Source organism: Giraffa tippelskirchi, chromosome 14 (genome assembly GCF_054371585.1).
Source record: "Giraffa tippelskirchi isolate mGirTip1 chromosome 14, T2T-mGirTip1v1.2.pri, whole genome shotgun sequence".
NCBI lineage: Eukaryota > Metazoa > Chordata > Mammalia > Artiodactyla > Giraffidae > Giraffa > Giraffa tippelskirchi.
In genome coordinates, this window is record NC_137288.1 from 9,728,653 (window position 1) to 9,748,125 (window position 19,473).

Sequence of the window (19,473 nt, forward strand, 5' to 3'; positions counted from 1 at the left end):
CATTTCGACCTCCGCCCAGCAAATGGCAAGGAGACTCTGATGTTAAGGAGCCTTTGACCTACGCTTCTTTCTAGCTATCTCATGACATCAGTCTTTAGGGTGAGGTTTTCCCCCTATATTGAGGTGGTATGAGATCAAAACCAATAGCGTTCTTCAGATGTAGCTGTCTGGTTTTCCCATGGACATTGATTGAAGAGGCTTTCTTGTTCCCATTTGGATATTCTCCCCTTCTGTGTCAGAGATGAGTTGACCATGGATGCTGGGGTTTGTTTCTGGACCCTCCACTTTATTCCATCGATCTGGATCTGTGTGTGTTGTTGTATTCCCAATAGCATACTGTCCTGCTGCTGCTGCTGCGGCTAAGTCACTTCAGTCGTGTCTGACTCTGCGTGACCCCATGGCCTGCAGCCTACCAGGCTCCTCCGTCCAGGACGTTTTCCAGGCAAGAGTACTGGAGTGGGTCGCCATTGCCTTCTCCGATACTCTCCTGAGGATCCTAGTTTGGTCGTCTAATTTCCTTTCACACAACCTTGGATGTCCGTATCGGGGCTTTTTCGTCGAATTGTATTGACAGTTTAGGCTCTTTTCTGTCTCCGTACCCCTTTTGCAATTCTTTGTTCGGTGCGAAAATGCATTGGCATTTTGGGAGGAATAGCATCGAAGCTGTGGATTGCCTTGTTTGGCTGTGACATCATTTTCCCAATAGGAATTCTTTCAAGCCCTGAGCACAGCTTCTCTTTCCAGTGATTGGTGTGGGCTTGATCTTCCTTCTTCCATCTCTCGCCGTTTTGTGAGAACAGGTCCATCCTTCCCTTGTGGGTTAGATGGACTGGTGGGTATCACTTCAGTGAATGGCATTGTCAGTGGGGGTGATAATTCCCTTCTCGTTGGAAGACTTTGCTGTGAGTATTAGAAATGCAAGTGACTTCTCTTCCCCTTCCTCCCTGTCCATCTCTCAGAGCCACCGGGAAACAGAGGCCTCATCCACGGTCACACAGGCCTGAGGGGGTGCAACTAGACTGTTGTTTCTTCAGGCCCTCAGTGCTGGACATCATCCGGGATCCTCTGTGTGTGTCTTCCTCAGTCTGGTGTCCCTTCAGACCTTTCCCTAGTTTTCACAGGCTTGTTGCGTTGGTGTTCTTTGTCTGTTTGGAGACACATCCTTGATAAGCTTTGTGTTTCCACTCATTCGTCTCGCGATGTATGACCTGTCTTTTGCTTTTGTCATGAGGTCTTTCCCACAGTAGATATCTTTGATTTTGCAAAGTCCACTGTATTCTCTGGGTTTTTTTTTTTTTTTGTGGACTGGCTTTTAGTTTTGTGTGTGAAGACTCAAAGCACGTGTCCGGTTTCTGCTCATTGTTCTTCGAGATTTGTGGCAAGTTTTCATGGAAAGTTTGTCTAGGGATAACTGGAAGTGAACTCGGTGTAAGGTGTCAAGTCTCCATCTCCATTCCTGTCATCCCCTGCAGTTTCCAATTCCCTGTTCCTGAGTGGTTTTAGAGACCTTGTGGGGAGTTTGGTTGCATTGGAGTTTGCATTTCCACCTGGATTCGATTCACACTGTTCTGCCCTCAGGGACACTGTCAAGGGGGAGTGAGGAGCAGCCTGCACTTCCAGCAGTGACCACACGGTGGGGCGAGTGCTGCTCTCCCCTCAGGGAGCCCCAGGCCACAGGCATCCCAGTGAGGAGCCAGCTCTGTGCTCAGCTGAAAGGAGTTAGTCTCTCAGGAGCCTCTGAGCCCTTGCCTTTGGATCACCCAGGGTGGGCATTTACTGGGACAGAAAAAATTGCCCTGAATTCCATGGACGGAAGAGCCTGGCTGTGTAGAGTTCGTGAGTTGCCGCGAATCAGACACAACTGAGGACACAAAAATTCTATAGATTAAAACACTTTTTGGGGGTGGGGGGGAGTGAAAGGGGGGGATGTGGGTTTTTTTGTCTTATGTAATAGCCAAGGGAAATCTAGTTTAAACCTAAATTCACATAGACGGGAAAGGTATAGCTCTCCGTCACCCTATTAAAAAAAAACAAAAAAACTACTAAACTTTTCTGAAAGTTTATTTAGTAGCTTCCTTGAGCAGTTCATTGTGAAGCATTTTTTTTTTTTCTGTGACATTGGCCTCATTAAAAAGCACGGTTTGCCTTTACTGGATAATTCTGTTCATTGGTTTCTTAGGGAACCTTGGTAATATTTGAGTTTCCTGGGGAGTATGGTCACATGACCTGGCCCTGGCCAATCGGTGCGTTCCACCTCCCTGGCCACTGTGATTGGCTCCGGGCTGGGGCAGTGCCCAATCGGGGCCCAGGGCCGGGCCTCCCGTTGGAAGCCAGGGGAAGACGAGCTGTCGTCCTGCTGGGGTAGGGGAAGGGGTGGGGCCGGGGGAGGTCAGGCTCCAGCAGTGGGAGGGGCGTGAGGCCCGCCTGCGGCAGTTGGTGACCTTCCTGCTCCCCTCAGGGCAGAGCCGCCGGCCTGAGAATGAGGGCGCTGCTGAGCCCAGGGCCTGGGATGGCCCGTTGCTGCTGTGGTCCCAGAGCTCCACCCGAGACCTGAGGGAAGCCGTCTGCCCGTGAGTCCTCTCCCGCTTGTCTGTCAGCTTGTTTGAACCATGCTGGGTTTTCTGCCCAGCTGGCTAAGGGGAGTCCCTGGAAATGCAAGGGTGTGGGTTTTGGCAGACTTCAGGGAAGACATGCCAGATGAGCCTGGGAGACTCCAGCTTAATCTGGATTCAGGAGATATCTCTTCGGGCCAGCTAGTAATTGTAGGATAAGCCTAATGAGTCTTCACAGGATGAAGAGAGTAACGTGCCAAGGTAGCAATCGATGTCCTCATTCGAGAGGATGAAGCTGGTGCTCAGAGAAGGGGGGAACTTGGCCACAGCAAGGAGGTGTGCACCCAGACAGAACCCCCAGATCCGGCCATTGGAGCTCAGGGAGGCCACTGGTGTGGCTTGTCCCTGTGGCAGGGGCCGAGGCACGCAGCCCACCCTGATTCCTGCGGGGGCCTGACTTGGGAAGTGCCATCTGGTAGCTTTGAGACTCACCAAACCAAATTGCACTGGAGAGAGGAGGGACACCTTCCTTCATCCACCCCCCACCCCCGCCGGATTCCCACATACCCTGACCCCTTTCTCCCGATTTCGGAGCCATTTCCAGAGTCCCGCTCATATGACCTCATTCGAAGTGCACTGTGGACGAGCTGCCATCTGCAGCTACTACCACAGCGGCCAAGGGCTTTAGCTCCCGACTACCTCCCTTCCTTTGGAACTTGGGGGCCCTCTACTCCCCACTTGCACACCACAGACCTTTGCTGAGGATTGTGGGGACCCTCACTCAGTTTGCAGTACGTTGTAGCCATCCCTGTCCTCTCTATACCTCCCTTGAAACTCAGCTTGTGAGCTCCTTTGGAGCAGCGTGGCCCACCTGGCTGCAACGGAAGAGACACAGCTGACAGTGAAACAACAGCTTAGATCTGAGACCCGGAAAGCTCTGTCAGAAGGGACCTCCCTCTTCACACCGTAGAGGCTGTAGGAGGCGCCAGGCTTTCGAACCAGTGCTGGGGCCAAAACGACTCCACAGCTGTTTTCCTTCCTGGGGAGGGTTCTGGCTCGAGTGGGAATGGCTCAAGTCTCCTAAGGTTCTGCAAGCCCACTGTGTGCAGATTCACGGTACACAGAGAGGAGAAGGTGGAGTCCTGCCCTGTAGGTGGTCACAGCTCACGGATGAGCCAGGCAGGCAGGCAGGCAGGGCATGAGAACACCTGAGCTGCCTTCATGAGTGAATGGTGTGGGGGCAGAGGAAGAGAAGCCGGTCTGCTCCCTCGTGTGGTGCCCCGGGCAGGTTGTCCCCAGAGGAAACCCTTACGACGGTGAGGACTATCACTGCTGTTTCCCAAGGGGTTCCGTCGGTGCGTGTCTTCCCCGGAGCGGTCAGGCCGTCTCTCAAGTACACGGGCCATGGGCATTGCCTCTCCTTGGAACTTCCCATGTGTTTCTCTTTTTTATGGAACAGTGATTTTCTAGAGGGGTTCTGGGCCACAAGGATGTTGGGTCATTTTCTAGCCTTCTGTCATGAAGAACGCTTTCCTGGGTGTTGGGGTGGTTTGTTGTTCCAGCTCCCTTTCTTGGCTTCTTTTGGGAGCTGGTGCAACAAGACGAGCTCAGCCTCTGCCTTCTGGCTGAGATGTCACCCTTGACACAGCAATGCCTGCCTGGAGATAATGATGGCAGTTGCCAAAAGGGCTTCGTTTGGCACATGGTATCTTGAAAGGACGTACACCGTCCTTTCAGATATCAAAGGCTAGTTCAAATGACGTACAAATGAGAACTCTCCAATGGAGTCTTACAGTAGTTGGAGAGTCCAAAAAACACTCCTTCAGTCATTTCACTGAGAGTCATTGATTGGGGACACCAAGAATATAGGAAGGAATGCACAAAGAAAGGATGAAATTGTGTTCAGGATCGGGGGAAGGGATGAACAGGGCGTGCTTGCCTTGAATCCAGGCTTTGTTGGGGGGTGGGGCATAAAGATCAAACGGGTCTGAAACTACAAAGTGGTGATGGTAACACAGTATCACCAGAGTTACACAACAGTGTTCCCAAATTGCAACAATGATGAAAAAGTTTACTAATCCCAACTTAACCAACAAAAGTACAGGAAACCATACAAAAAATAAAACATCACCAGAAAGGTGGAAACAAAGCAAATGCAAAGCAGTTCAGGGGAAAGGAACTCCATGTCCCCTGGGGGCAGACCGAGTTGCCAGCGTCCACGGTGAGCAGACGGGGATGGAGGCTGCAGAGCCGACCGCTCCCCTGGACGTGGTGTTTCCGGCAAGGGCTCTGGGTGTCTGTCCAGAGCAGGGGCTCGTTCTCCCTGCAGGGGTGGGTGAGTCATCGTGGGCGTCTGGGTGTTGCGCGGGAGCCAGGGCAGGCTCTCCCTGCCGAGGCGGTGACTCCTCCTCTGCCTCGGGTTCTCCTGCCAGAGCCCGAGCAGGTAGAGGTGCACGTGGAGGTGGAGGTTCTGGCTGAGGGGGTGGGACATCAGTGCCTGGGGCTGGGGGTCCTGCAGGCATGGAGATCCGATCTGCCCGGTGTGCTGGCCAGTACCCAGCTGGCCTGGTGTCTCTGCGAGGGCAAGTCTCGGTTCTCCATCTGCCCTCGGTGGATCCCTGGGTCCTGCACCTGGAGCCAGCACCTCTGTAGGGACAGGTCTGGGAAGCGGAGCCTGGTTCCAGTTGGAGGCCAGTGCTAGAGCTGGGGGAGAAGCAAAGTTTGCCCACAGGCCAGCCTTGGCATGTGCGTCTCCCGGGACAGAAAGCTTCCAAGAGATTCCCAAAGAATACCCAGCGTCGGATGTCTTTTGGGACTGAAGTGTGCAAGATGGGGGGCGGGGGGTGTGAGGCCAGCGCTTGCTGCAGGCCCAGCAGCAGCTTTCGGGGACTCGTCCCTGTGTAGCTCAGCACCCCCTCCCCACACACTCCCGTGCACCAGCCCCAGCGTCCTCACCTCTGTGCTCTGGCGTGCTGGGCTCCAGGTCCTCCTGCTGCCTCAGAGGCCGGGGTTCTCGGGACTCTGGGTCGGAGCCGGGTGTGCTGAGCTCCGTGGCAGCCTCAGACTGGGCCGCCGGGTGTATCCTGGGCGGTGTCTCGGCAGCAGGCCTTCCCCGCCTCCGCTTCTCCCCCGGTGGGGCTGATGCCTCCGTGGGCACGCTCACCTGGAGCCTGCACTGGGCCTCACGGGCGGGGGGGGTGGTGCTCCGACCCCTCCCTCCGGGAGGTGGATGGGGTGTCCCCGTCCTCGGCCTCATCACGTGGGAAGCTCTGCAACGACAGTGACCGTCAGCCAGCCATGCTAGGAGTTTTCCGAGCTGGGCCTGGGCAGTGGAGCCGCTGCTTCTGCCTGCTCGAACTTCTCTTCCCAGAAGGGTCAGAGACGTGTGTCTGCTCAGATCCCCACCCGGGAGGAAAGAGACCCACCTGAGGGTGTGAGGTCCGCCTGGGCGGCCGCCGCTGCCCGCACTCTCCCCATCCCGCCCAGCCTGCTCTCCCCTGGGGTGTGGACACAACTTGTCCGCAGGCTTCTGACCCCACATCCGCCTGGGCTTCCTTGAGGGAGACACACCCCAAGAAACCCGCATCCACACACACAGGCAAAGGACCCGCTGTTTCCGGGTGGCATGGGAGAGGCGGCCTGGTCCGTCCTGGGGCTCCCCGTGTTACCTTTCTGTTTCTCCGGGCAAAGGGCCAGAGGCCTCTCGGCGGTGTCCTGAGCCAACGTCGACAGGGTGCCCGCGCACACTGCCTGTGAGCACTCCTGAGGCCCCGGCCTCTGGGCAGGGGCAAACAGCAGAACATCCTGGCAGCCAGTGAACTGGCTGGGGGCTCCTCTCCGCTCTGGAGGCCTGGATACCCGGGCTGCGGGTTCTGTTGGGTTCTGTTGCCGGCAGGTGACATCATCTCCTGGGGTTCGTGCTGAGGTCCCTTCCCCAAAACTTCCCAAGGGAATCTCTGGGTTTCTGACTGCTCGACCACCCCCCTTAGGCCATGTGCAGGCACAGTGACACCCACACAGCCCAGCCCACAGCCCTGGGGAGGCCTGGGTTCAGCCAGGGCCTGAGCTCCGAGGACCCCACTGCTCTCAGACCAGGCTCCTTCTTCTCATAAGTGGTGTGGCCCTGGACAAGCATATGCCCCTCAGGGTTGCCCCAGTCTCTCCATCTGCAGAGTGGTGGTCATTCTCCCATCTGCTTCCTAGGTCTGTCGGCCTACGAGCAGCTCCATGCCTTTCCACCTGGGGCCGATATCACGTGGAGCTTGTGCGCTGAGACTTCAGAAAGAAAGATTCCATCCAGGGCTGACACAGCACAGAATGGGGCAGAACGAGGCCTGGATGTGCCGTGGTACCCAGGAAAAGGCACTCCCCCTCCTGACTGTTTTGAGACCCCGCATCCAAGTTGGAGGACCGAAAGGAAGACTCGAAGGTCTCCCTCTCTTATAGAAAAGAGTAGCCAACTTTCTGCTCCTCTGTTTCCATTGAGATTCTGTTCAAGTGTCCCAGCTCGGCTTCTGCGGGTGGCTGAGCTTCTAGTGGCTCCCTGCGTTCTTGTCTTTTCCTCTCCAAACCTTCCGTCCTTTTCCCCCTTCTGGGGTGGAAGGGCGCTGTCATTGCTTCTACCTTCGAGGCAGATTGAGGAAAAGTCTGGACCGTCGACTCCTTTCCTCTCTTTGGTTCCGTGTCTCTCTCTGGCTGTGTCCCTCTCTTTTCCTTTCTCAGTTCCGTCTGTGTCTTCCTCTTTCTCTCTCGTGTGTGGATGGATGGATGCTAGGGATGCACATGTATATGATTAGATGAGGGTTATGTTTTAGGGATAGGTTAGAGGGAGAGAAAGGCTTTAGGTCGGAGTTGGTCATGGGGGAAGGGTCAAGGGTGGTGGTGGTGTTGTTTCTTGGAATCTGAGTGCTGTGCATTCTTCGTCTCTTTCCATATGAACCCCTTCTCAGATACACCACTTGCAAGGAGTCTCTCATGTTCTGTTTCCTATCTTTTGCATTTGTGAATGCTTAGCTTCTCTGTTGTGAAGAGGTTCCATTGGATGGAAACCCATGGGTGTACTTCGTGTACCTCTTTGCCTTACTTGAAGAGACCCATTTCGACCTCCGCCCAGCAAATGGCAAGGAGACTCTGATGTTAAGGAGCCTTTGACCTACGCTTCTTTCTAGCTATCTCATGACATCAGTCTTTAGGGTGAGGTTTTCCCCCTATATTGAGGTGGTATGAGATCAAAACCAATAGCGTTCTTCAGATGTAGCTGTCTGGTTTTCCCATGGACATTGATTGAAGAGGCTTTCTTGTTCCCATTTGGATATTCTCCCCTTCTGTGTCAGAGATGAGTTGACCATGGATGCTGGGGTTTGTTTCTGGACCCTCCACTTTATTCCATCGATCTGGATCTGTGTGTGTTGTTGTATTCCCAATAGCATACTGTCCTGCTGCTGCTGCTGCGGCTAAGTCACTTCAGTCGTGTCTGACTCTGCGTGACCCCATGGCCTGCAGCCTACCAGGCTCCTCCGTCCAGGACATTTTCCAGGCAAGAGTACTGGAGTGGGTCGCCATTGCCTTCTCCGATACTCTCCTGAGGATCCTAGTTTGGTCGTCTAATTTCCTTTCACACAACCTTGGATGTCCGTATCGGGGCTTCTTCGTCGGATTGTATTGACAGTTTAGGCTCTTTTCTGTCTCCGTACCCCTTTTGCAATTCTTTGTTCGGTGCGAAAATGCATTGGCATTTTGGGAGGAATAGCATCGAAGCTGTGGATTGCCTTGTGGGGCTGTGACATCATTTTCCCAATAGGAATTCTTTCAAGCCCTGAGCACAGCTTCTCTTTCCAGTGATTGGTGTGGGCTTGATCTTCCTTCTTCCATCTCTCGCCGTTTTGTGAGAACAGGTCCATCCTTCCCTTCTGGGTTAGATGGACTGGTGGGTATCACTTCAGTGAATGGCATTGTCAGTGGGGGTGATAATTCCCTTCTCGTTGGAAGACTTTGCTGTGAGTATTAGAAATGCAAGTGACTTCTCTTCCCCTTCCTCCCTGTCCGTCTCTCAGAGCCACCGGGAAACAGAGGCCTCATCCACGGTCACACAGGCCTGAGGGGGTGCAACTAGACTGTTGTTTCTTCAGGCCCTCAGTGCTGGACATCATCCGGGATCCTCTGTGTGTGTCTTCCTCAGTCTGGTGTCCCTTCAGACCTTTCCCTAGTTTTCACAGGCTTGTTGTGTTGGTGTTCTTTGTCTGTTTGGAGACACATCCTTGATAAGCTTTGTGTTTCCACTCATTCGTCTCGCGATGTATGACCTGTCTTTTGCTTTTGTCGTGAGGTCTTTCCCACAGTAGATATCTTTGATTTTGCAAAGTCCACTGTATTCTCTGGGTTTTTTTTTTTTTTTTGTGGACTGGCTTTTAGTTTTGTGTGTGAAGACTCAAAGCACGTGTCCGGTTTCTGCTCATTGTTCTTCGAGATTTGTGACAAGTTTTCATGGAAAGTTTGTCTAGGGATAACTGGAAGTGAACTCGGTGTAAGGTGTCAAGTCTCCATCTCCATTCCTGTCATCCCCTGCAGTTTCCAATTCCCTGTTCCTGAGTGGTTTTAGAGACCTTGTGGGGAGTTTGGTTGCATTGGAGTTTGCATTTCCACCTTGATTCGATTCACACTGTTCTGCCCTCAGGGACACTGTCAAGGGGGAGTGAGGAGCAGCCTGCACTTCCAGCAGTGACCACACGGTGGGGCGAGTGCTGCTCTCCCCTCAGGGAGCCCCAGGCCACAGGCATCCCAGTGAGGAGCCAGCTCTGTGCTCAGCTGAAAGGAGTTAGTCTCTCAGGAGCCTCTGAGCCCTTGCCTTTGGATCACCCAGGGTGGGCATTTACTGGGACAGAAAAAATTGCCCTGAATTCCATGGACGGAAGAGCCTGGCTGTGTAGAGTTCGTGAGTTGCCGCGAATCAGACACAACTGAGGACACAAAAATTCTATAGATTAAAACACTTTTTGGGGGTGGGGGGGAGTGAAAGGGGGGGATGTGGGTTTTTTTGTCTTATATAATAGCCAAGGGAAATCTAGTTTAAACCTAAATTCACATAGACGGGAAAGGTATAGCTCTCCGTCACCCTATTAAAAAAAAAAAAAACTACTAAACTTTTCTGAAAGTTTATTTAGTAGCTTCCTTGAGCAGTTCATTGTGAAGCATTTTTTTTTTTTCTGTGACATTGGCCTCATTAAAAAGCACGGTTTGCCTTTACTGGATAATTCTGTTCATTGGTTTCTTAGGGAACCTTGGTAATACTTGAGTTTCCTGGGGAGTATGGTCACATGACCTGGCCCTGGCCAATCGGTGCGTTCCACCTCCCTGGCCACTGTGATTGGCTCCGGGCTGGGGCAGTGCCCAATCGGGGCCCAGGGCCGGGCCTCCCGTTGGAAGCCAGGGGAAGACGAGCTGTCGTCCTGCTGGGGTAGGGGAAGGGGTGGGGCCGGGGGAGGTCAGGCTCCAGCAGTGGGAGGGGCGTGAGGCCCGCCTGCGGCAGTTGGTGACCTTCCTGCTCCCCTCAGGGCAGAGCCGCCGGCCTGAGAATGAGGGCGCTGCTGAGCCCAGGGCCTGGGATGGCCCGTTGCTGCTGTGGTCCCAGAGCTCCACCCGAGACCTGAGGGAAGCCGTCTGCCCGTGAGTCCTCTCCCGCTTGTCTGTCAGCTTGTTTGAACCATGCTGGGTTTTCTGCCCAGCTGGCTAAGGGGAGTCCCTGGAAATGCAAGGGTGTGGGTTTTGGCAGACTTCAGGGAAGACATGCCAGATGAGCCTGGGAGACTCCAGCTTAATCTGGATTCAGGAGATATCTCTTCGGGCCAGCTAGTAATTGTAGGATAAGCCTAATGAGTCTTCACAGGATGAAGAGAGTAACGTGCCAAGGTAGCAATCGATGTCCTCATTCGAGAGGATGAAGCTGGTGCTCAGAGAAGGGGGGAACTTGGCCACAGCAAGGAGGTGTGCACCCAGACAGAACCCCCAGATCCGGCCATTGGAGCTCAGGGAGGCCACTGGTGTGGCTTGTCCCTGTGGCAGGGGCCGAGGCACGCAGCCCACCCTGATTCCTGCGGGGGCCTGACTTGGGAAGTGCCATCTGGTAGCTTTGAGACTCACCAAACCAAATTGCACTGGAGAGAGGAGGGACACCTTCCTTCATCCACCCCCCACCCCCGCCGGATTCCCACATACCCTGACCCCTTTCTCCCGATTTCGGAGCCATTTCCAGAGTCCCGCTCATATGACCTCATTCGAAGTGCACTGTGGACGAGCTGCCATCTGCAGCTACTACCACAGCGGCCAAGGGCTTTAGCTCCCGACTACCTCCCTTCCTTTGGAACTTGGGGGCCCTCTACTCCCCACTTGCACACCACAGACCTTTGCTGAGGATTGTGGGGACCCTCACTCAGTTTGCAGTACGTTGTAGCCATCCCTGTCCTCTCTATACCTCCCTTGAAACTCAGCTTGTGAGCTCCTTTGGAGCAGCGTGGCCCACCTGGCTGCAACGGAAGAGACACAGCTGACAGTGAAACAACAGCTTAGATCTGAGACCCGGAAAGCTCTGTCAGAAGGGACCTCCCTCTTCACACCGTAGAGGCTGTAGGAGGCGCCAGGCTTTCGAACCAGTGCTGGGGCCAAAATGACTCCACAGCTGTTTTCCTTCCTGGGGAGGGTTCTGGCTCGAGTGGGAATGGCTCAAGTCTCCTAAGCTTCTGCAAGCCCACTGTGTGCAGATTCACGGTACACAGAGAGGAGAAGGTGGAGTCCTGCCCTGTAGGTGGTCACAGCTCACGGATGAGCCAGGCAGGCAGGCAGGCAGGGCATGAGAACACCTGAGCTGCCTTCATGAGTGAATGGTGTGGGGGCAGAGGAAGAGAAGCCGGTCTGCTCCCTCGTGTGGTGCCCCGGGCAGGTTGTCCCCAGAGGAAACCCTTACGACGGTGAGGACTATCACTGCTGTTTCCCAAGGGGTTCCGTCGGTGCGTGTCTTCCCCGGAGCGGTCAGGCCGTCTCTCAAGTACACGGGCCATGGGCATTGCCTCTCCTTGGAACTTCCCATGTGTTTCTCTTTTTTTATGGAACAGTGATTTTCTAGAGGGGTTCTGGGCCACAAGGATGTTGGGTCATTTTCTAGCCTTCTGTCATGAAGAACGCTTTCCTGGGTGTTGGGGTGGTTTGTTGTTCCAGCTCCCTTTCTTGGCTTCTTTTGGGAGCTGGTGCAACAAGACGAGCTCAGCCTCTGCCTTCTGGCTGAGATGTCACCCTTGACACAGCAATGCCTGCCTGGAGATAATGATGGCAGTTGCCAAAAGGGCTTCGTTTGGCACATGGTATCTTGAAAGGACGTACACCGTCCTTTCAGATATCAAAGGCTAGTTCAAATGACATACAAATGAGAACTCTCCAATGGAGTCTTACACTAGTTGGAGAGTCCAAAAAACACTCCTTCAGTCATTTCACTGAGAGTCATTGATTGGGGACACCAAGAATATAGGAAGGAATGCACAAAGAAAGGATGAAATTGTGTTCAGGATCGGGGGAAGGGATGAACAGGGCGTGCTTGCCTTGAATCCAGGCTTTGTTGGGGGGTGGGGCATAAAGATCAAACGGGTCTGAAACTACAAAGTGGTGATGGTAACACAGTATCACCAGAGTTACACAACAGTGTTCCCAAATTGCAACAATGATGAAAAAGTTTACTAATCCCAACTTAACCAACAAAAGTACAGGAAACCATACAAAAAATAAAACATCACCAGAAAGGTGGAAACAAACCAAATGCAAAGCAGTTCAGGGGAAAGGAACTCCATGTCCCCTGGGGGCAGACCGAGTTGCCAGCGTCCACGGTGAGCAGACGGGGATGGAGGCTGCAGAGCCGACCGCTCCCCTGGACGTGGTGTTTCCGGCAAGGGCTCTGGGTGTCTGTCCAGAGCGGGGGCTCGTTCTCCCTGCAGGGGTGGGTGAGTCATCGTGGGCGTCTGGGTGTTGCGCGGGAGCCAGGGCAGGCTCTCCCTGCCGAGGCGGTGACTCCTCCTCTGCCTCGGGTTCTCCTGCCAGAGCCCGAGCAGGTAGAGGTGCACGTGGAGGTGGAGGTTCTGGCTGAGGGGGTGGGACATCAGTGCCTGGGGCTGGGGGTCCTGCAGGCATGGAGATCCGATCTGCCCGGTGTGCTGGCCAGTACCCAGCTGGCCTGGTGTCTCTGCGAGGGCAAGTCTCGGTTCTCCATCTGCCCTCGGTGGATCCCTGGGTCCTGCACCTGGAGCCAGCACCTCTGTAGGGACAGGTCTGGGAAGCGGAGCCTGGTTCCAGTTGGAGGCCAGTGCTAGAGCTGGGGGAGAAGCAAAGTTTGCCCACAGGCCAGCCTTGGCATGTGCGTCTCCCGGGACAGAAAGCTTCCAAGAGATTCCCAAAGAATACCCAGCGTCGGATGTCTTTTGGGACTGAAGTGTGCAAGATGGGGGGCGGGGGGTGTGAGGCCAGCGCTTGCTGCAGGCCCAGCAGCAGCTTTCGGGGACTCGTCCCTGTGTAGCTCAGCACCCCCTCCCCACACACTCCCGTGCACCAGCCCCAGCGTCCTCACCTCTGTGCTCTGGCGTGCTGGGCTCCAGGTCCTCCTGCTGCCTCAGAGGCCGGGGTTCTCGGGACTCTGGGTCGGAGCCGGGTGTGCTGAGCTCCGTGGCAGCCTCAGACTGGGCCGCCGGGTGTATCCTGGGCGGTGTCTCGGCAGCAGGCCTTCCCCGCCTCCGCTTCTCCCCCGGTGGGGCTGATGCCTCCGTGGGCACGCTCACCTGGAGCCTGCACTGGGCCTCACGGGCGGGGGGGTGGTGCTCCGACCCCTCCCTCCGGGAGGTGGATGGGGTGTCCCCGTCCTCGGCCTCATCACGTGGGAAGCTCTGCAACGACAGTGACCGTCAGCCAGCCATGCTAGGAGTTTTCCGAGCTGGGCCTGGGCAGTGGAGCCACTGCTTCTGCCTGCTCGAACTTCTCTTCCCAGAAGGGTCAGAGACGTGTGTCTGCTCAGATCCCCACCCGGGAGGAAAGAGACCCACCTGAGGGTGTGAGGTCCGCCTGGGCGGCCGCCGCTGCCCGCACTCTCCCCATCCCGCCCAGCCTGCTCTCCCCTGGGGTGTGGACACAACTTGTCCGCAGGCTTCTGACCCCACATCCGCCTGGGCTTCCTTGAGGGAGACACACCCCAAGAAACCCGCATCCACACACACAGGCAAAGGACCCGCTGTTTCCGGGTGGCATGGGAGAGGCGGCCTGGTCCGTCCTGGGGCTCCCCGTGTTACCTTTCTGTTTCTCCGGGCAAAGGGCCAGAGGCCTCTCGGGGGTGTCCTGAGCCAACGTCGACAGGGTGCCCGCGCACACTGCCTGTGAGCACTCCTGAGGCCCCGGCCTCTGGGCAGGGGCAAACAGCAGAACATCCTGGCAGCCAGTGAACTGGCTGGGGGCTCCTCTCCGCTCTGGAGGCCTGGATACCCGGGCTGCGGGTTCTGTTGGGTTCTGTTGCCGGCAGGTGACATCATCTCCTGGGGTTCGTGCTGAGGTCCCTTCCCCAAAACTTCCCAAGGGAATCTCTGGGTTTCTGACTGCTCGACCACCCCCCTTAGGCCATGTGCAGGCACAGTGACACCCACACAGCCCAGCCCACAGCCCTGGGGAGGCCTGGGTTCAGCCAGGGCCTGAGCTCCGAGGACCCCACTGCTCTCAGACCAGGCTCCTTCTTCTCATAAGTGGTGTGGCCCTGGACAAGCATATGCCCCTCAGGGTTGCCCCAGTCTCTCCATCTGCAGAGTGGTGGTCATTCTCCCATCTGCTTCCTAGGTCTGTCGGCCTACGAGCAGCTCCATGCCTTTCCACCTGGGGCCGATATCACGTGGAGCTTGTGCGCTGAGACTTCAGAAAGAAAGATTCCATCCAGGGCTGACACAGCACAGAATGGGGCAGAACGAGGCCTGGATGTGCCGTGGTACCCAGGAAAAGGCACTCCCCCTCCTGACTGTTTTGAGACCCCGCATCCAAGTTGGAGGACCGAAAGGAAGACTCGAAGGTCTCCCTCTCTTATAGAAAAGAGTAGCCAACTTTCTGCTCCTCTGTTTCCATTGAGATTCTGTTCAAGTGTCCCAGCTCGGCTTCTGCGGGTGGCTGAGCTTCTAATGGCTCCCTGCGTTCTTGTCTTTTCCTCTCCAAACCTTCCGTCCTTTTCCCCCTTCTGGGGTGGAAGGGCGCTGTCATTGCTTCTACCTTCGAGGCAGATTGAGGAAAAGTCTGGACCGTCGACTCCTTTCCTCTCTTTGGTTCCGTGTCTCTCTCTGGCTGTGTCCCTCTCTTTTCCTTTCTCAGTTCCGTCTGTGTCTTCCTCTTTCTCTCTCGTGTGTGGATGGATGGATGCTAGGGATGCACATGTATATGATTAGATGAAGGTTATGTTTTAGGGATAGGTTAGAGGGAGAGAAAGGCTTTAGGTCGGAATTGGTCATGGGGGAAGGGTCAAGGGTGGTGGTGGTGTTGTTTCTTGGAATCTGAGTGCTGTGCATTCTTCGTCTCTTTCCATATGAACCCCTTCTCAGATACACCACTTGCAAGGAGTCTCTCATGTTCTGTTTCCTATCTTTTGCATTTGTGAATGGTTAGCTTCTCTGTTGTGAAGAGGTTCCATTGGATGGAAACCCATGGGTGTACTTCGTGTACCTCTTTGCGTTACTTGAAGAGACCCATTTCGACCTCCGCCCAGCAAATGGCAAGGAGACTCTGATGTTAAGGAGCCTTTGACCTACGCTTCTTTCTAGCTATCTCATGACATCAGTCTTTAGGGTGAGGTTTTCCCCCTATATTGAGGTGGTATGAGATCAAAACCAATAGCGTTCTTCAGATGTAGCTGTCTGGTTTTCCCATGGACATTGATTGAAGAGGCTTTCTTGTTCCCATTTGGATATTCTCCCCTTCTGTGTCAGAGATGAGTTGACCATGGATGCTGGGGTTTGTTTCTGGACCCTCCACTTTATTCCATCGATCTGGATCTGTGTGTGTTGTTGTATTCCCAATAGCATACTGTCCTGCTGCTGCTGCTGCGGCTAAGTCACTTCAGTCGTGTCTGACTCTGCGTGACCCCATGGCCTGCAGCCTACCAGGCTCCTCCGTCCAGGACGTTTTCCAGGCAAGAGTACTGGAGTGGGTCGCCATTGCCTTCTCCGATACTCTCCTGAGGATCCTAGTTTGGTCGTCTAATTTCCTTTCACACAACCTTGGATGTCCGTATCGGGGCTTTTTCGTCGAATTGTATTGACAGTTTAGGCTCTTTTCTGTCTCCGTACCCCTTTTGCAATTCTTTGTTCGGTGCGAAAATGCATTGGCATTTTGGGAGGAATAGCATCGAAGCTGTGGATTGCCTTGTGGGGCTGTGACATCATTTTCCCAATAGGAATTCTTTCAAGCCCTGAGCACAGCTTCTCTTTCCAGTGATTGGTGTGGGCTTGATCTTCCTTCTTCCATCTCTCGCCGTTTTGTGAGAACAGGTCCATCCTTCCCTTGTGGGTTAGATGGACTGGTGGGTATCACTTCAGTGAATGGCATTGTCAGTGGGGGTGATAATTCCCTTCTCGTTGGAAGACTTTGCTGTGAGTATTAGAAATGCAAGTGACTTCTCTTCCCCTTCCTCCCTGTCCATCTCTCAGAGCCACCGGGAAACAGAGGCCTCATCCACGGTCACACAGGCCTGAGGGGGTGCAACTAGACTGTTGTTTCTTCAGGCCCTCAGTGCTGGACATCATCCGGGATCCTCTGTGTGTGTCTTCCTCAGTCTGGTGTCCCTTCAGACCTTTCCCTAGTTTTCACAGGCTTGTTGCGTTGGTGTTCTTTGTCTGTTTGGAGACACATCCTTGATAAGCTTTGTGTTTCCACTCATTCGTCTCGCGATGTATGACCTGTCTTTTGCTTTTGTCATGAGGTCTTTCCCACAGTAGATATCTTTGATTTTGCAAAGTCCACTGTATTCTCTGGGTTTTTTTTTTTTTTTGTGGACTGGCTTTTAGTTTTGTGTGTGAAGACTCAAAGCACGTGTCCGGTTTCTGCTCATTGTTCTTCGAGATTTGTGGCAAGTTTTCATGGAAAGTTTGTCTAGGGATAACTGGAAGTGAACTCGGTGTAAGGTGTCAAGTCTCCATCTCCATTCCTGTCATCCCCTGCAGTTTCCAATTCCCTGTTCCTGAGTGGTTTTAGAGACCTTGTGGGGAGTTTGGTTGCATTGGAGTTTGCATTTCCACCTGGATTCGATTCACACTGTTCTGCCCTCAGGGACACTGTCAAGGGGGAGTGAGGAGCAGCCTGCACTTCCAGCAGTGACCACACGGTGGGGCGAGTGCTGCTCTCCCCTCAGGGAGCCCCAGGCCACAGGCATCCCAGTGAGGAGCCAGCTCTGTGCTCAGCTGAAAGGAGTTAGTCTCTCAGGAGCCTCTGAGCCCTTGCCTTTGGATCACCCAGGGTGGGCATTTACTGGGACAGAAAAAATTGCCCTGAATTCCATGGACGGAAGAGCCTGGCTGTGTAGAGTTCGTGAGTTGCCGCGAATCAGACACAACTGAGGACACAAAAATTCTATAGATTAAAACACTTTTTGGGGGTGGGGGGGAGTGAAAGGGGGGGATGTGGGTTTTTTTGTCTTATGTAATAGCCAAGGGAAATCTAGTTTAAACCTAAATTCACATAGACGGGAAAGGTATAGCTCTCCGTCACCCTATTAAAAAAAAACAAAAAAACTACTAAACTTTTCTGAAAGTTTATTTAGTAGCTTCCTTGAGCAGTTCATTGTGAAGCATTTTTTTTTTTTTCTGTGACATTGGCCTCATTAAAAAGCACGGTTTGCCTTTACTGGATAATTCTGTTCATTGGTTTCTTAGGGAACCTTGGTAATATTTGAGTTTCCTGGGGAGTATGGTCACATGACCTGGCCCTGGCCAATCGGTGCGTTCCACCTCCCTGGCCACTGTGATTGGCTCCGGGCTGGGGCAGTGCCCAATCGGGGCCCAGGGCCGGGCCTCCCGTTGGAAGCCAGGGGAAGACGAGCTGTCGTCCTGCTGGGGTAGGGGAAGGGGTGGGGCCGGGGGAGGTCAGGCTCCAGCAGTGGGAGGGGCGTGAGGCCCGCCTGCGGCAGTTGGTGACCTTCCTGCTCCCCTCAGGGCAGAGCCGCCGGCCTGAGAATGAGGGCGCTGCTGAGCCCAGGGCCTGGGATGGCCCGTTGCTGCTGTGGTCCCAGAGCTCCACCCGAGACCTGAGGGAAGCCGTCTGCCCGTGAGTCCTCTCCCGCTTGTCTGTCAGCTTGTTTGAACCATGCTGGGTTTTCTGCCCAGCTGGCTAAGGGGAGTCCCTGGAAATGCAAGGGTGTGGGTTTTGGCAGACTTCAGGGAAGACATGCCAGATGAGCCTGGGAGACTCCAGCTTAATCTGGATTCAGGAGATATCTCTTCGGGCCAGCTAGTAATTGTAGGATAAGCCTAATGAGTCTTCACAGGATGAAGAGAGTAACGTGCCAAGGTAGCAATCGATGTCCTCATTCGAGAGGATGAAGCTGGTGCTCAGAGAAGGGGGGAACTTGGCCACAGCAAGGAGGTGTGCACCCAGACAGAACCCCCAGATCCGGCCATTGGAGCTCAGGGAGGCCACTGGTGTGGCTTGTCCCTGTGGCAGGGGCCGAGGCACGCAGCCCACCCTGATTCCTGCGGGGGCCTGACTTGGGAAGTGCCATCTGGTAGCTTTGAGACTCACCAAACCAAATTGCACTGGAGAGAGGAGGGACACCTTCCTTCATCCACCCCCCACCCCCGCCGGATTCCCACATACCCTGACCCCTTTCTCCCGATTTCGGAGCCATTTCCAGAGTCCCGCTCATATGACCTCATTCGAAGTGCACTGTGGACGAGCTGCCATCTGCAGCTACTACCACAGCGGCCAAGGGCTTTAGCTCCCGACTACCTCCCTTCCTTTGGAACTTGGGGGCCCTCTACTCCCCACTTGCACACCACAGACCTTTGCTGAGGATTGTGGGGACCCTCACTCAGTTTGCAGTACGTTGTAGCCATCCCTGTCCTCTCTATACCTCCCTTGAAACTCAGCTTGTGAGCTCCTTTGGAGCAGCGTGGCCCACCTGGCTGCAACGGAAGAGACACAGCTGACAGTGAAACAACAGCTTAGATCTGAGACCCGGAAAGCTCTGTCAGAAGGGACCTCCCTCTTCACACCGTAGAGGCTGTAGGAGGCGCCAGGCTTTCGAACCAGTGCTGGGGCCAAAACGACTCCACAGCTGTTTTCCTTCCTGGGGAGGGTTCTGGCTCGAGTGGGAATGGCTCAAGTCTCCTAAGGTTCTGCAAGCCCACTGTGTGCAGATTCACGGTACACAGAGAGGAGAAGGTGGAGTCCTGCCCTGTAGGTGGTCACAGCTCACGGATGAGCCAGGCAGGCAGGCAGGCAGGGCATGAGAACACCTGAGCTGCCTTCATGAGTGAATGGTGTGGGGGCAGAGGAAGAGAAGCCGGTCTGCTCCCTCGTGTGGTGCCCCGGGCAGGTTGTCCCCAGAGGAAACCCTTACGACGGTGAGGACTATCACTGCTGTTTCCCAAGGGGTTCCGTCGGTGCGTGTCTTCCCCGGAGCGGTCAGGCCGTCTCTCAAGTACACGGGCCATGGGCATTGCCTCTCCTTGGAACTTCCCATGTGTTTCTCTTTTTTATGGAACAGTGATTTTCTAGAGGGGTTCTGGGCCACAAGGATGTTGGGTCATTTTCTAGCCTTCTGTCATGAAGAACGCTTTCCTGGGTGTTGGGGTGGTTTGTTGTTCCAGCTCCCTTTCTTGGCTTCTTTTGGGAGCTGGTGCAACAAGACGAGCTCAGCCTCTGCCTTCTGGCTGAG

At 54.6% G+C, this 19,473-nt stretch overlaps 2 protein-coding genes and 1 long non-coding RNA gene across 3 annotated transcripts in view; 1 reads left to right on the forward strand and 2 right to left on the reverse strand.

The window, feature by feature from the left end:
- The window catches only part of LOC145534150 (uncharacterized), a 694,441-nt gene that overhangs the window by 353,327 nt on the left and 321,641 nt on the right, over positions 1-19,473 (forward strand). Inside the window, exons 48-50 of the long non-coding RNA XR_014074276.1 lie at positions 2,459-2,570; positions 10,103-10,214; positions 17,750-17,861. This is a non-coding gene — a long non-coding RNA (uncharacterized LOC145534150). The remainder of the gene's footprint in view (positions 1-2,458; positions 2,571-10,102; positions 10,215-17,749; positions 17,862-19,473) is intronic.
- On the reverse strand, positions 4,595-6,420 carry LOC145534139 (uncharacterized). The gene is made up of 3 exons (XM_081561513.1): positions 6,221-6,420; positions 5,508-5,821; positions 4,595-5,255 (listed from the first exon to the last, which is right to left on the reverse strand). The coding sequence occupies exons 2-3, from the start codon at positions 5,806-5,808 to the stop codon at positions 4,627-4,629; spliced, it is 930 nt and encodes a 309-aa protein (XP_081417639.1). The 5' UTR covers positions 5,809-5,821; positions 6,221-6,420; the 3' UTR covers positions 4,595-4,626.
- On the reverse strand, positions 12,248-14,056 carry LOC145534065 (uncharacterized). Its single transcript, XM_081561434.1, has 3 exons — positions 13,865-14,056; positions 13,153-13,465; positions 12,248-12,900 (listed from the first exon to the last, which is right to left on the reverse strand). The coding sequence occupies exons 1-3, from the start codon at positions 13,997-13,999 to the stop codon at positions 12,272-12,274; spliced, it is 1,077 nt and encodes a 358-aa protein (XP_081417560.1). The 5' UTR covers positions 14,000-14,056; the 3' UTR covers positions 12,248-12,271.

Bases quoted from the DNA above. Each gene is read 5' to 3' on its own strand.
- LOC145534139 (XM_081561513.1), bottom strand. From the start codon at position 5,808: ATGAGGCCGAGGACGGGGACACCCCATCCACCTCCCGGAGGGAGGGGT. The intron at 5,256-5,507 runs GTGAGGACGCTG...CTTCTCCCCCAG, and splicing joins CAGCACGCCAGAGCACAGAG to CTCTAGCACTGGCCTCCAAC.
- LOC145534065 (XM_081561434.1), bottom strand. From the start codon at position 13,999: ATGTTCTGCTGTTTGCCCCTGCCCAGAGGCCGGGGCCTCAGGAGTGCT. The intron at 13,466-13,864 runs GTAACACGGGGA...CTGTCGTTGCAG, and splicing joins TTGCCCGGAGAAACAGAAAG to AGCTTCCCACGTGATGAGGC. The intron at 12,901-13,152 runs GTGAGGACGCTG...CTTCTCCCCCAG, and splicing joins CAGCACGCCAGAGCACAGAG to CTCTAGCACTGGCCTCCAAC.